The sequence below is a fragment of the Scyliorhinus canicula genome, chromosome 15 (assembly GCF_902713615.1).
Source record: "Scyliorhinus canicula chromosome 15, sScyCan1.1, whole genome shotgun sequence".
Taxonomy (NCBI): Eukaryota; Metazoa; Chordata; class Chondrichthyes; order Carcharhiniformes; family Scyliorhinidae; genus Scyliorhinus; species Scyliorhinus canicula.
Window position 1 is genome coordinate 25,027,324 of NC_052160.1, and position 14,824 is coordinate 25,042,147.

The following is a 14,824-nucleotide window of genomic DNA, read 5'->3' on the forward strand; positions in this document are numbered from 1 at the left end:
TGCAAGTGTTATATCGAACTGCTTCCTGAAAACGTACAGTGCTTTGGCCTGAACCACTTCCTGTGGTAGCGAGTTCCACAGGCTGGCCACTCTCTGGTGAAGAAATTTCACTTTATGTCTGATCTAAATGGTCTATCTTGTATTCTCAGACTGTGGCCCCTGGTTCTGGACACACCCAACATCGGGAACCCACCTTCCTGCATCTACCCTGTCTACTTTGGTTCGAATTTTATAGGTTTCCAGGAGATCCCCTCACCTTTCTGAACTCCAGCGAATACAATTCTCTCATGTGTCAATCCAGCCATCCCAGGAATCAGTCTGGTAAACTTTCACTTCACTCCCTCTGGAGCAAGGATAATTCCTCAGATAAGGAGACCAAAACTGCACACAACATTCTAGATGTGACTTCACCAAAGCCTTGCATCATTGCAGGTAGACATCTCTGCTCCTGTACTTGAATCCTCTCGCAATGAAGGCCAGCATACCATTTGCCTTCTTTGCTGCCTGCTGTACCTGCATGATTATCTTCAGTGACTGGTGTACGAGGGGCGGAGAAACTACGACATCTTCTTCGCAGCCTCCAACACATCATCAGCGAGGATGGACATCTTGCCAAGGTCATCCCCACACCCCCACTACTGGCCTTCAAACAACCGCGCAACCTCAAACAAACCATTGTTTGCAGCAAATTACCCAGCCTTCAGAACAGCAACCACAACACCACAAAACCCTGCCAGGGTAATCTCTGCAAGACATGCCAGATCATCGACATGGACACCACCATTACACGTGGAAACACCACCCACCAGGTACGCGGCGCATACTCGTGCGACTCGACCAATGTAGTCTACCTCATACGCTGCAGGAAAGGATGTCCCGAAGCGTGGTACATTGGCGAGACCATGCAGACACTGCGACAACGAATAAATGGGCATCGTGCGACTATCAACAGGCAGGACTGTTCCCTTCCAGTTGGGGAACACTTCAGCAGTCAAGGACATTCAGCCTCTGATCTCCGGGTCAGCATTCTACAAGGAGGCCTTCAGGAGACGCGACAACGCAAAATTGCTGAGCAAAAACTTATAGCTAAGTTCCGCACGCATGAATGCGGACTCAACCGGGATCTGGGATTCATGTCGCATTACATTCGGCCCCCACCAACAAGCCTGGACTTGCAGAGGCCTACCGACTGAACTGGCTTGGGACAATTCACACCTCTTTAACCTGGAGTTACCTCTCTCTCTGCATCTTTGATGATTTGATTGCCTGCAGGTGCTCGCATTCCGGGGCATCTCTGACTGTGTCTATATAAACATTTCTGGAACAAGCCTTTCCATTCACCTGAAGAAGGAGCCGTGCTCCGAAAGCTCGTGTTTGAAACAAACCTGTTGGACTTTAACCTGGTGTTGTAAGACTTCTTACTGTGCTCACCCCAGTCCAACGCCGGCATCTCCACATCATGGTGTACGAGGACACCCAGGTCTCGTTGCACATTCCCCTCTCCTAATTTAGGCCATTCAGATAATAGGAATAGTCTGCCTTCCCATTTTTGCTACTAAAGTGGATAACCTTGCATTTCTCCAAATTATACTGCATCTGCCATTCATTTGCCCACTCACTCAACTTGTCCAAATCACACTGAAGCATCCCTGCATCCTCCTCACAGCTCACCCTCCCACCCAACTTGATGTCATCTGCAAATTTAGAGATATTACATTTTATTCCCTCATCTGAATCTTTAATATATATTGTGAATAGCTGGGTTCCTGGCACCGATCCCTGTGGTACCCCACAAGTCATTGCCTGCCAATTTGAAAAAGACCTGTTAATTTCTACTCTTTAGTTCCGGTCTGCCAGCCAGTTTTCTATCCATCTACCCCTAACCCCATGTGCTTCAATTTTACACGCTAATCTTTTATGTGGAACGTTGTCAAACATTTTTCCTCATGCTTTTCCTATTTAACAATAGGATGTGTGAATTGGAGTTCCCAGTGCTGGGAGCACGTATTGAGAACTGTGGTCAAGTTTTGTTGCTGGAATCACAAAATCATAAATAATAAAACATTTAAGGCTAAATGTGATGATTGGCTTTCTAGAAAACAACTTACAATTATTAAATACATGCTAAGAAAGCATCAATGATGGCTCAATGCTCACTGGCAAATTAATCTGACAGGTTATGTGATACCTTGAAGCACAATACCTCACTGATATTTGTGACTGCACTATGAAAGGATTTGTTGACACAATGTTGACTATTTGGATGTACAGTAATTGAGCTTCGTGTTAATTGTGAGGAGAGTTAACCAGGGAGTGGGTTTCAAAACAAAAGCTTCTGAGCAATTTATGCAACTAATTTAATTGTTAAAGAGTTCAAGTCGGAAGCCTGTGAAGGAAGTTGGATGACAACTCTGCACTGTGGGAACTTCCATCCACAGGGGAGAAATAGCCCAGTGTTCGGATAAAGCGGACAAAAGCAAAACATCAGCATCAAAACTGGATTAACACGTGATCTGCAAGATTTGCAAGGAAGCGCTGAGAGCTGGGTATCATTCATTGTATTCAGCACATTTATCAGTAGGAAACTGGACCGACCGAGCTCAATATATAAAGCAGGCCAGAACAGGTAGGTCTGCTATGTATTTGTTGAGATTATTGGAGCTTCTGTGAAAAACAATTGGTGACGATAAAGCAAAACTCCCGTCTTTTCCTTTGCAGGAATAACTGGACTTTCCAAGTGTGAAATATGGAGAGTAAATCAACAATAAAAGTGAAATTCAACCGGATTGTGACCTCGAGAAAACAGCACATTGCTGTAAACAAATGTGTTTGGGACAATAAGAAATCATAGAACTTCTCAAAAGGAAATAGAGCCAAATCCGTAGGGCATTCAGAGCAGGAAGCAACCACATAGCCCGTGGTTTCAGATGTACACACACAACCAGACACATTGAAGAACTGAAGTTACTATTATAGAGGTGAATCAAGGGCTGATTAACTTTTCCCTACTGGCTCATGAAAACATACTCAATTACTTTTAGAGAAAGTACAGAAAAAAACAAAACATATTTGGTGAGAATAGAGTTAAAAGTTTGAGGAGTTTTATTTTTTAATTTAAAGCGTCCCATCCTAGGGCAGCACAGTGGCGTAGTGGTTAGCACTGCTGCCTCACGGCAGCGAGGACCCGGGTTCAGTCCCCTCAGATCCCAGCTCCGGGTCACTGTCCGTGTGGAGTTTGCACGTTGTCCCCGTGTTTGCTTGGGTCTCATCCCCACAACCCAAAGATGTGCAGGGTAGGTGAACTGGCTACACGAAATTGCCCCTTAATTGGAGAAAAAAAAAAAGAATTGGGCATTTTAAAACAAAATTTTAAAAAATAAAATAAAAATAAAGCTCCCTTCATTAAAAAATTTTTTTTTAAGAGTACCCAATTCATTTTTTCCAATTAAGGGGCAATTTAGCATGGCCAATCCACCTAGCCTGCACATCTTTGGGTTGTGGGGGCGAAACCCACGCAAATTCAAGGAGAATGTGCAAACTCCACATGAACAGCACGGGGCAGCAGGGTAGCATGGTGGTTAGCATAAATGCTTCACAGCTCCAGGGTCCCAGGTTCGATTCCCGGCTGGGTCACTGTCTGTGTGGAGTCTGCACGTCCTCCCCCTGTGTGCGTGGGTTTCCTCCGGGTGCTCCGGTTTCCTCCCACAGTCCAAAGATGTGCGGGTTAGGTGGATTGGCCATGCTAAATTGCCCGTAGTGTCCTAATAAAAGTAAGGTTTAAGGGGGGGGGGGGTTGTTGGGTTACGGGTATGGGGTGGATACGTGGGTTTGAGTAGGGTGATCATGGCTCGGCACAACATTGAGGGCCGAAGGGCCTGTTCTGTGCTGTACTGTTCTATGTTCTATGTTCTATAACAGTGACCCAGAGCCGGGATTGAACCTGGGACCTCGGCGCTGTGAGGCAGCCGGGCTAACCCACTGCGCCACCGTGCTGCCCGCCTCCCTTCATGAAAAGAGAAGCGGATACACATGTACAACCAAGATCAACAGGAGTGGTTTGATATCCTGCTTTCGTAACCAAATGTTTCAGATACCCAGCAGGATTGTCAGATAGGTACATGAGAGAGAAAGGAATACACGGTCACTTTGATTGTGCGAGGTAATTTAGGGGTGGCTGGAGGCTCACGTGGATTACAAAACCGACCATAGATCCGTCGGGCCGAATGGCCTGTTTCTGTGCTGTAAAACCCCATTTTAAAAATAAGCGACTCATGGAGAAAAATAAATAAAGCTGAGGTGTGTGGAAATGCCTGCAGAGTTGGCAAGAATCGTCAGCATTGAAAAAAAAAAGCTTGGCTGTTTTCCCCCACAAAATACCTTCCCACATTTGGTGAAATAATAAACAATGGCTGGCTTTGCAGGGAAACTAAAATGGAACTGGTGAACTGGCAAGGTTTACTCAGAGTGCACACTTTGAATTCCTGAGCGTGTGAATTACAGTAAAATGCCAATTTACAAACCTGAGCACTTGTGAAATACAGTCAGGGACATACATACCTTTCAATGACAGCATCTGTTCAACTTGAATATAGTTAAGTAAGGCAAGACAAAGTTGACATTTATTACCCAATGCTGATTAAAGGTAGTGGTGAGCGGTCTCCTTCTTATAACGTGCAGTTTATGTGGCAAAGGTGCTCCCACCTGTTGTTGTCGTCGAGAGTTCTAGCACTTTGATCGTAACGGAATGATGATGTACTTCCAAGTCAGGATAGTGTCTCTCTCTCTTGGAAGTGGTGACACGCTGATGCACCTGCTACTCTGGTTCTTCTAGATGGCGGAGGTCATGGGTTTGGGAAGCACTGGTATGCAGCAGTACTGTACTAATGTTATCTTGCAGATTTCTTACCCAGGCTTGAGGTTCTGCTCTCTTCACTGAAAGTGGCAGTGACAGTGATGGACAACATTGAACATTTAAGCTGACCACTCAATGAAAATAATAAATCATCTTGTGCTCAGGTTTGGGGCAGCACGGTGGCACAGTGGTTAGCATTGTTGCCTCGGGCGCTGAGGACCCGGGTTCGAATCCCGGCCCTGGGTCACTCTCCGTGTGGAGTTTGCACATTCTCCCTGTGTCTGCGTGGGTTTCGCCCCCACAACCCAAAAGATGTGCAGGATAGGTGGATTGGCCACACTAAATTGCCCCTTAATTGGAAAAAATAATTGGGTACGCTAAATTTATTTATTTTTTAAAATCATCTTGCTGGTTTCAAATGGAAGCGAACACATTAAAGGCTGCAATTGCTGAATATTTGGAAATTACAAGTGAATCTGGGTTCTAGGTTAGTCACTGAGATGTGGTTGATGCTGCAACCACTGATCTAACCACATTTCTACATGGTCCTGACCTGTGAAACATTTGTGCTGTAAACATGCCTCGCACAATGCCTATCTTGAAAACTATGCTTGTGTGGAGTAAAACATGATAAAATGAAGTGTGTATACTTTTGTACATTTAGTAAAACATTCTTGCATACATCAGACTCAGAGGCAGCCCAGCTGCACACATTGAAGAACCATGTATTCTTCCAAGAGTTTACAGCTTTTCAAAGTGTGGCTCCCTCCTCACTTCTCCCCCACCCTTCATCGCATCTCTTTGTTTTTCCCTAGTTCCCCATTTTCCTACTCCCTTTCTCTTTCACACCTGCCTCTTCTCACTCCAAGCTGTCTTCCTCCTTTTCCTCGTCGCTTGCCCTCACCCCTCTTGCCCTTGCTAGCTTCCCCTTCCCCTCACCCCTAGACCTCTTCCCCCATTCTTTCCTTTGCCCCTTGCCCTCTTCTCTCAACGTTGCCAGGGTTATTTTACAATGGACATTTGTTAGAATGCGGTTGGATGAACAAAAAAAAAAACAGAAAATATTTAACTAACAAGGAAAGTGGATATTCAACAGTCATGATTTAGGACAACAATCACAAATAATTTTATTATATAGATTATTGAGCAGAGGGAAAATGCTCTCTACAAAACAATCAATGTACTGTTAAAAATGCATATGCCCATTCAATATGAATAAAATGATACATAAATCAACAGATTTCTAAACTAAAGCATTTTAATTTGTCATTCAACAACCCTATTAAAGGATGACAATAAAATTATACAATGTTTCACAATTACAAAACACAGCAAGTTAATATAGCAATATTGAGACAGACTGAGGATTGGCCTTAGAATCATAGAATCTCTACAGTGCAGAAGGAGGCCACTCGGCCCATCACGTCTGCACTGACCCTCCTTCTCATGCCCTATCCATCCCCATAGTCCCACCTAACCTGCATATTTTTGGACACCAAGGGACAATTTAGCAATGGCCAATCCACCTAACCTGTACATCCTTGTCTCTGGGAGGAAACCGGAGCACCCGGAGGAAGCCCACGTCGACACGGAGAACGTGCAAACTCCACACAGTCGCCCAAGGCTGGAATTGAACGTGGGTCCCTGGTGCTGTGAGGCAACAGTGCTAACCACTTTGTCTAGACCCTGGCTTGTATTGGTGCCCTCAGTATTCCTGGGTTAAAGTGAGGGTGGGTGTGGAGGAAACTAAACCAGAGTTACCCATCCTGATTCCTGCACATCGTTCCCGGCCTCAACACACTCGGGTTTAAGCCCCGTTGCAGTTGCAAAGTCCCACTTTCCAGGTGAAAGGATGGGGTTGCTCGAGCAATGCTGGTGCCACAGGAATTGTACTCGCAGTGACAAAAAGGAGAGGATAAAAGTATCAAGAAAAAATGAAATAGTTTGCGGTCTGTAATATTTTTAAAAATCTTACATTTGCACGCACCTCCTGTCAACCTTTTCCAATTTAAATTCCTAGGGCTACATAGAAATAATTCATGGGAATCTGGTCATTCTGCAACTATGCCTTCTCACCAGCGCAAGTATGCATCACTGGCAGAGGGGTTTATAATGATGTGACATTTTATATCCACAAGATGTATGAGGCAAGTTTTTTTACACAGAGAGTAGTGGGTTCCTGGAACTCGCTGCCAGAGGAGGTGGTGGAAGCAGGGACGATAGTGATATTTAAGGGGTATCGACAAATACATGAATAGGATGGGAAGAGAGGGATATGGCCCAGGAAGTGTCGAAGATTTTAGATTAGACGGGCAGCATGGTCGGCACAGGCTCGGAGGGCCTATTCCTGTGCTGTACTTTTCTTTGTTCTTTGTGATCCCCATCATTAATACAGACACAGCAATGTATGACTGCAAAATAACGGAATTACATCCTTCACGTCCTCTTCTGATCAACTGCTCTCTCAGGCCAATTCACTTGAAAATTAAATTATGATCAACACTGTGTTCACTATTTCACTGTGTTGCTTCATTTTCCAACGTTAGTAAAACATCCTTCATCTGAAGACAGTGAAGGGTGGCACATGGCACAGTGGTTAGCACTGCTTCCTACGGCGTTGAGGACCCTGGTTCAAATCCCTGCCCTGGGTCACTGTCCGTGTGGAGTTTGCACATTCTCCCAGTGTCTGTGTGGGTTTCACCCCCACAACCCAAAGATGGGCAGGTTAGGTGGGTTGACCACGCTAAATTGCTCTTGTATGGAAAAGAAAAGCTTGGGGACTCTAAATTTATTTTAAAAAATGATCAAGAAGGTGATTCGTGCAAAAGAAAGTCGAAAAGAAAATAAATTTGTGGTAGGATTGAGTGTTACCATCTTCCTCCAACGAGTGTTTTATTTCAAAATGAAAAAGATCACAAAAGCCAGTATTTCGCGATTAATATCTATCCCCGTAGAAATACCAATACTTTGCGTAAAATGTGCTCATCAATATTAATAATATGCACGTGAGTGTGCACCTAAAACAGGAAGGAATCAGATTTGGTCATTGTATATGGGCTGCTCGCTTAATCAGGGCCAAGGTGAGTCAGTTGCATAACTGGGATCAGTGTCAGGGATTAGTGATGACAAGCATCCCCACACTGAATTGCTAACTGGGAGTAACAGAGGCAAGGGTTCCTCCATATACCAATACATTAACCCAAGCTGGAAGTGAGAGCAAGTGAAGGTTGTCACGTTGGGCTTTGCTGAGTACTGTGCACAGCTTTGGTCTGCTTACTGAAGGGAGGATACACTTGCCTTGGAGGTGGTGCATCAAAGGTATGCCAGATTGATTCCTGGAATGAGCTTCAAAGAGACTTCGAGTAGAAAAAAGAAGAAATTTCTTCACTCAAGGGTTGCGAATCTTGGGAATTCTCTCTATGGGTGTTCAGTCATTGAGTGTTCCCATGACCGATATCAGTAGGAGAGAAAGTGTAGCCAAGGAAGAAGGTCAAACTCTTCTTGAATAGTGGAGCAGCTTTAAGGACTGGTATGGTCCAGTCCTGCTCCTATTGTTCACGTTCTTATAGTCAGCTGGCACGGTCAAATGGGCTGATCTGCTGAGCAATGAAAACAGATGCCCTGGTCATGGTATCAAAAGGATTTCATGCAGAAGTGGAATTGTGGCCCCGCACAGGAGTCGCCACTTCAGAGGACGAGATGTAAAGGGAGGAATTAAAAACAAAAATGTGTTCATGTGTGAAAATTAATCGAGCAACATCATCCAACAAGTACTTTCTTAAACTATGTAGGGTCAGTACTTAGTCCTGGAAGGAATAGTTTGTGACGGCGGCAGAATAACTGGAAGGTTTCGTGTGACAGGGTGGCAAGACGCTTTTATCAATCGAGGCAATTTATCAAAATGAAAACTTGCGTGTATGAAAGGCCAGATAGAAATTTAAACCGTGAACTTTTAAAGTATTTCTCTCTCTACATTTTATATACTTAGCACTCTGAATCTTTACAGCATCTCTCAACAACCTGTGGGCAGGTTGGAGGGGCAGCTGCAGTGGAGAAAAGGAGACAAACATCACATCCCTCCCTCCCACACACATCCCACAACCCTTCCACGCAGTAGCTCTGCTGAGAATTGAAGAAAGGTAATGACAGCCGCCTCCAACAACTTCCGGATTGTGTGCTGGGGGTGGATGGGATGAAGAGGGATTTTGTTATGACAGGATTCGGCACTTTGATGATTTTAGATAGACAGATAATATTTACAGTGTAGGAGGAGGCCATTCGGCCCATCGAGTCTGCACCGGCTCTTGGAAAGAACACCCTACCAAGGTCCACACCTCCACCCTATTCCCATAACCCAGTAACCCCACCCAACACTAAGGGCAATTTTGGACACTAAAGGCAATTTATCACGGCCAATTCACCTAACTTGCACATCTTTGGATTGGATTTGGATTTGAAACCAGTTTGTTTCTATTTCAAACTTCTAGCATTTGGAACTATTTTTTTGATCTCCTCTCTTCTGCATCAGATTCGTAAAGAAAAACAGTCTAAATGTAGTATCGAGCAGCTTTGTACCAAACCCTTTAAAACACATTTAAGTGTTATTTGTTGTGTTAACCGGACATAATTAATTTGTGCAGCAAGGCGACATGCACACTGATGCAATTTCAAAATGTCTCGAGCAGTAAAACTCAAGTGAATGCACTGGACTGCAAATTGAAAAATAATTCAAATTGCATATTTATATGCTCATACCACAAGAGATTGTGGAAACGCACTAATTTATCCAAAACCATTATGTGAATTCTGCACTCTGCTGCAATATTAGGGAACAGGAAATGACTCTTTATTCTGGTACTTTCAGGGCTGAGGCAATGAAGTGTGCTCACAGATGTTTCCATTGGCACGATTTTTACACGACCGTTGCAAGCAATCATGTTGCAAATTAGGCAGCCAATGTCGGTGAAGTGAGAAACGAAAAAAAAACCCCACAGGGGACTAGATTTTTATGATCAGCAGGAAAGCGACAGCACTGGTTGTTGACCTTGAGGAAAGCTGAGCAGAATATCTCGAAATCTCCCGTGTCGTGAATTTTCCTTCCCAGGGCTAATTTAAATCAGTCAAGGGGACTTCCAGGCAAAAAGGCGACGTCATCAAACAGGGAAAGAAGCCAATCATGTTGAAGAATTCCCAGATGGAAAACCAGGAAGCTAAAAGCTTGGATTATCCTTCCCTTTTCAAACATCATTTTACAAAGAATGAAATAGATTGGGATATATACATGTGATTAAGTTAGAAATTTAAATATCAAACTCAAGGTTTTAAAAAGATGTTTATATGCGGATATTTATCATATTGGAGAAATATGACATTCCCTTAATATTAAATTACGTTTTCAGGGCCAGAGAGGCCCTTTCGCAATAATTATGAACTTAGTACACCATTAAAATTCCAGCTGTGCCTCATTCCACAAGGTGTAACTTTATTTTTTACAGCAAAACCAGAAAGAGTAAAATGGCAAATTCTTATCAGTTCAGTGATTTCGAAAGGATTCCCGGCTGTGGAGACTAAGAGTGTGCCATAGAGATGCTTAGAATTAGCAACTTTTCGATTTTCATGTTAAACTGCAAACATGCACACTCCAGAAATTGCTGTCAGTTTCAGGAGAATAAATGGTGGCTTCACAGCCATTGCTACGATAAAATCCAGGTGAACATTAATGCTTCATGTCAACTACAGACAAAAAAAAACTTTAACCCAGTTTATATCTCCAAAAAAAAAGTTCTCTTGACTTGCTGAGTATTTTCCAGAAATTTCCACCAGTAGCATTTCAGATTTCCAGTATTTTGTATGGCTGCAAATTAATCATGGCTGCAAATTAATCAACGTGACTGAGTTCAAATTTGCCATGCGTGTCCAGCAGCACGCTGATTAACTGAACAAAAATAAAATTCTAATCGGAATGGGTGGGGGGGGGTCGTCGTCAAAACATTAAAACACACAAACCTCAATTTCTTTACCCTGGTGCTGTGGCTATCCCTTTGCAAGCTTGACTCCCACAACAAAATAATCAAACCGGCAACGGATTCCAGCAAATTATTTGCAGACTGCCACAACGCGAGGGTAGAACTGAAGCAAAATTCATCAATGGCTTCTCACTTCACATTGAATGCTGAGATTAACAATGGAACTTGCTTTATACTGTCATGCTCTGTCCTTGCTAAAGTAGCGGAACAGTTGCACGGTTAATTAACAGTCTGGCAGGCCATCATGTCAATGCTCCCTTCCACGACTGTAATCAGTTGAGAGGAGAGTTAGTCTTACACAGTGGAAACGTTTACGGGCTCCCACATCTTGTCCAATTCAGAGGCAAAGCTCTGGTCTCCACTCCGGGGACTCCTGATACCCTGGGATCTGCTGGGAGCGGGATACAAACTCGGCATCTTGTGACTCCAAGTGAGAACGTATCCAGAGAATGAGCCAGGGGTCTCTCCAGCAATGGAGGATATAGTCATAGGAAGGAGTGTCTGTCAGACAGTCCTGTTAAAAGCAGAACTTTGTTTTAAATATTTATTTCACATTTTGTTGAGGGAGTTAAATTTTAAAATATTGCACAAATCTAAAAAAATAGAACTATCACACGACACTGAAGCTTATGATATCAAAGGTGAAAAATAGCCATTTAAAACATTTTTGCACCAAATGATTTATATAAAAACTGCACACAAACAGAACAATGTTTTGAAAAGCTGGCTATATCATAATTGCAGTATTTTTGCTGCATAACTTTAATTTACCTTTAAGTACAGCATGCCACACAACAGCAAGCACAAAAGCCCTTATCACGAATGTCCACTGCGTTGCAAAGTGAACATTTTAGATCAGATGACAGCGCTTTCTAATCAAGAATGTGCTCCAAAGTCACAAGATCAAGAAACACCAAGGGTCAGCTAGTTTGCAGATGTGTTGGATAGTTGCAAAATCTGAAAGAAAAGATGCCAGTCAGACCCTGAGGCCCCCTCTTCTTTGCATTCAATCCACATGCAATCGCAAAACTTAATTTGCCTTTTGGATTCTCGCTTTGCAGCCATTTTGCTTTGCAGTTAGAGCCTCTCTCAAACAAACAGAAATGTGTAAAGTGCATGAACATTTTCTCCGTGTAACACCACATTCTGGAGATCATTTGTAGATAGTCAGTCACTACTGCCCTATCGAAGAGGGTGGACATATCTTCCAAATTTTGTTTTCCAGCCTCAGAACATGCAGAGCAATGGACCGTTTGAAAAACTCCTGGCTCAAAGCAGCCGTGGAAAATGTACTGTTCTCTGAAAGGGGGTAGCTCATTTCTGTCGATGGGCAACTGAATTTGCTCGATTATAATACCAGGCCAGACTCTTAAAAGGAAAGTAGCTCCAAGCTGTGAGATGAAACCTTGTGGCCGGGTGCAGACTATGTGGCCATCATTAACGGTGTCAGGATTGCAAGTATTATTCCCATGATTGTAACCTTTGACTTCGTTTGATGAAGAGCATATACCGGCATCATGTTGAATTGCAAAACATGAAGCACAGCTGATATCCATCAACTCTTTCACACTCCACATATTCAGAAATGCTGGTATCAGTTGGCAGTGTTTACTAATCTTGCATGAAATTTCCAGTCCAGAATTCGGTCATCTCCACCAAAAGTACCTCACAGCTGATCTAGTGAATCTCAATATGGACCTACAAGAGAAATAACACATGTTAAAATGATTCCAGTCATCAGTTTCACCCTCCATTATTCCAGTCATCTCCCCCCAGCTTGTCCTGCTGATCACCCCTGCCCCATTCGTTCCAACCTCCCCAAGCCCCTCCCCCATCCCCCTCCTTCCCCGTGTACCCAGTCCCCATCTCCCCAGACTTCACTGTGACCCCAGTCCCCTCCCTCCAGTGACTCATCTCCTCCCCCCTCCCCAGTCCCCTCCAGTGACCCATCCCCTCCCATCCAGTGACCCCCCCCAGTCCCCACTCCAGTGACCCCATGTCCCAACCCACCCAAGTGACCCCAGTTTCCCATGTCCACTCCCATCCAGTGACCCCTCCCAGTCCCCTCTCCAGTTCCCCCACTCGTGACCCATCCCTTCCAGTGACCCCATGCCCCAACCCACCCAAGTGACCCCAGTCCCCCACATCCCCTCCCATCCAGTGACACCCCCAGTCCTCTCCAGTTCCCCCACTCGTGACCCCAGTGCCCTCCCCCAGTGACTCCTGTCTCCTCCCCCAATCCCCTCCAGTTCCCCCACTCGTGACCTCAGTGACTCCTGTCTCCTCCCCAGTCCCCTCCAGTGACCCTCTAGTCCCCTCCCATCCAGTACCCCCACTCTAGTGACCCCAGTCCCCTCCCCCCCAGTGACTCCCGTCTCCTCCCCCAGTCCTCTCCAGTGACCCCCTAGTCCCCTCCCATCCAGTTCCCCCACTCCAGTGACCCCAGTCCCCCCCCCCCCAGTGACTCCTGTCTCCTCCCCAGTCCCCTCCAGTGACCCCCTAGTCCCCTCCCATCCAGTTCCCCCACTCCAGTGACCCCAGTCCCCTCCCCCCCAGTGACTCCTGTCTCCTTCCCGAGTCCCCTCCAGTTCCCCCACTCCAGTGACCCCAATCCCCCCCCCCCCCCCCCCGGGTGTCACCCACCTGCAGGCGGACATTCAGCATCAGGGAGGCGATCAGGTAGAGGTAGGGGAACCTGAGGCGGAGCCTCCAGGCCAGGTTGAAGAAGGTGATGAGAGTCCGGCTCAGGCCTTTCGAGAACACGGCGTAGGAGCGGGCGACCGGCCCGATGACGCTGAGCGGCAGGTAGGGCACACCCGCCATAAACACCCGGGGCCGCTGGCATCAATGGCCGGAAACCGGAACCCGCATAGTCACTTCCGGCCCCAACACTTCCGGGCCGAAGGTCAAATGGAAAAAGTTGGTCCAAAGTTTGTTTCTTTCACTCAGTTTCCCATTGGGAAAAGAAGAAACTCTCTGGTCTCTGCTTCAAGATCAGCATCTGCAAATATAAAACAATGGCAAATTAAAACCCTGTGCGTATATTATCGTCATAATCCTGCAAAAAACACACTTTAAAAAATAACATTTTATTGGTATCTTAATCGTCTCAGAGCAAACGCTCTCCTTTTCTATTGCCTTGGTATGATTTTATTTCTCTTGCTTAACATTCTTGGATGCATAAACGTAATTGATATGGAGAGCAGCAATGCCCTGAAAGATTTAATTAATGCAGCGTTTTGCCGATATAGCTTTAACACCTCTTTCAATTCTTGAGTCTTCTATTCTTTAGGAGAAAAATTGATTCGCCTAAGGAAGGAGCAGTGCTCCGAAAGCTAGTGTTTGAAACAAACATGTTGGACTTTAACCTGGTGTTGTAAGACTTCTTACTTAGAAGAAAAAGCCTCAGCTCCTTCATTCTCCGACTCTAGGCGCCAGCAATGCAGTGCAGTGCAGTGATAGATCGCCAGGATGCTGATATTCCTGTGGCTCTGGATACCCTTAAGTGAGATGCAGTGGAGTGGCTGACACTGCAGTGGTTTAGGCTCTTTGATGCTTTACCTCTAGATGCCACAGGGTGGCGGTGTTGTAACTCAGCAGGTGGCAGTGGGTGCTATTGACTAGGAAAGCTGCCAGATGGCGCTGCAACGGAGCCTGGACTCTGGGAGCCGCGGGAGGGGGAGCAGTGACTCTGGGAGCCGCGGGGGGCAGTGACTGGGAGCCGCGGGGGGGGGGGGCAGTGACTCTGGGAGCCGCGGGGGGCAGTGACTCTGGGAGCCGCGGGGGGGCAGTGACTCTGGGAGCCGCGGGGGGGCAGTGACTCTGGGAGCCGCGGGGGGGCAGTGACTCTGGGAGCCGCGGGGGGGGCAGTGACTCTGGGAGCCGCGGGGGGGCAGTGACTCTGGGAGCCGCGGAGGGGGCAGTGACTCTGGGAGCCGCGGGGGGG

At 45.7% G+C, this 14,824-nt stretch overlaps 1 protein-coding gene across 1 annotated transcript; it reads right to left on the reverse strand.

Annotated features, from left to right (window-relative positions):
* Positions 1-6,092: 6,092 nt before the first annotated feature.
* On the reverse strand, positions 6,093-14,465 carry LOC119978347 (small integral membrane protein 10-like protein 2A). Its single transcript, XM_038819920.1, has 3 exons — positions 14,269-14,465; positions 13,522-13,879; positions 6,093-12,576 (listed from the first exon to the last, which is right to left on the reverse strand). The coding sequence occupies exons 2-3, from the start codon at positions 13,699-13,701 to the stop codon at positions 12,556-12,558; spliced, it is 201 nt and encodes a 66-aa protein (XP_038675848.1). The 5' UTR covers positions 13,702-13,879; positions 14,269-14,465; the 3' UTR covers positions 6,093-12,555.
* Between the last annotated feature and the right edge of the window lie 359 nt (positions 14,466-14,824).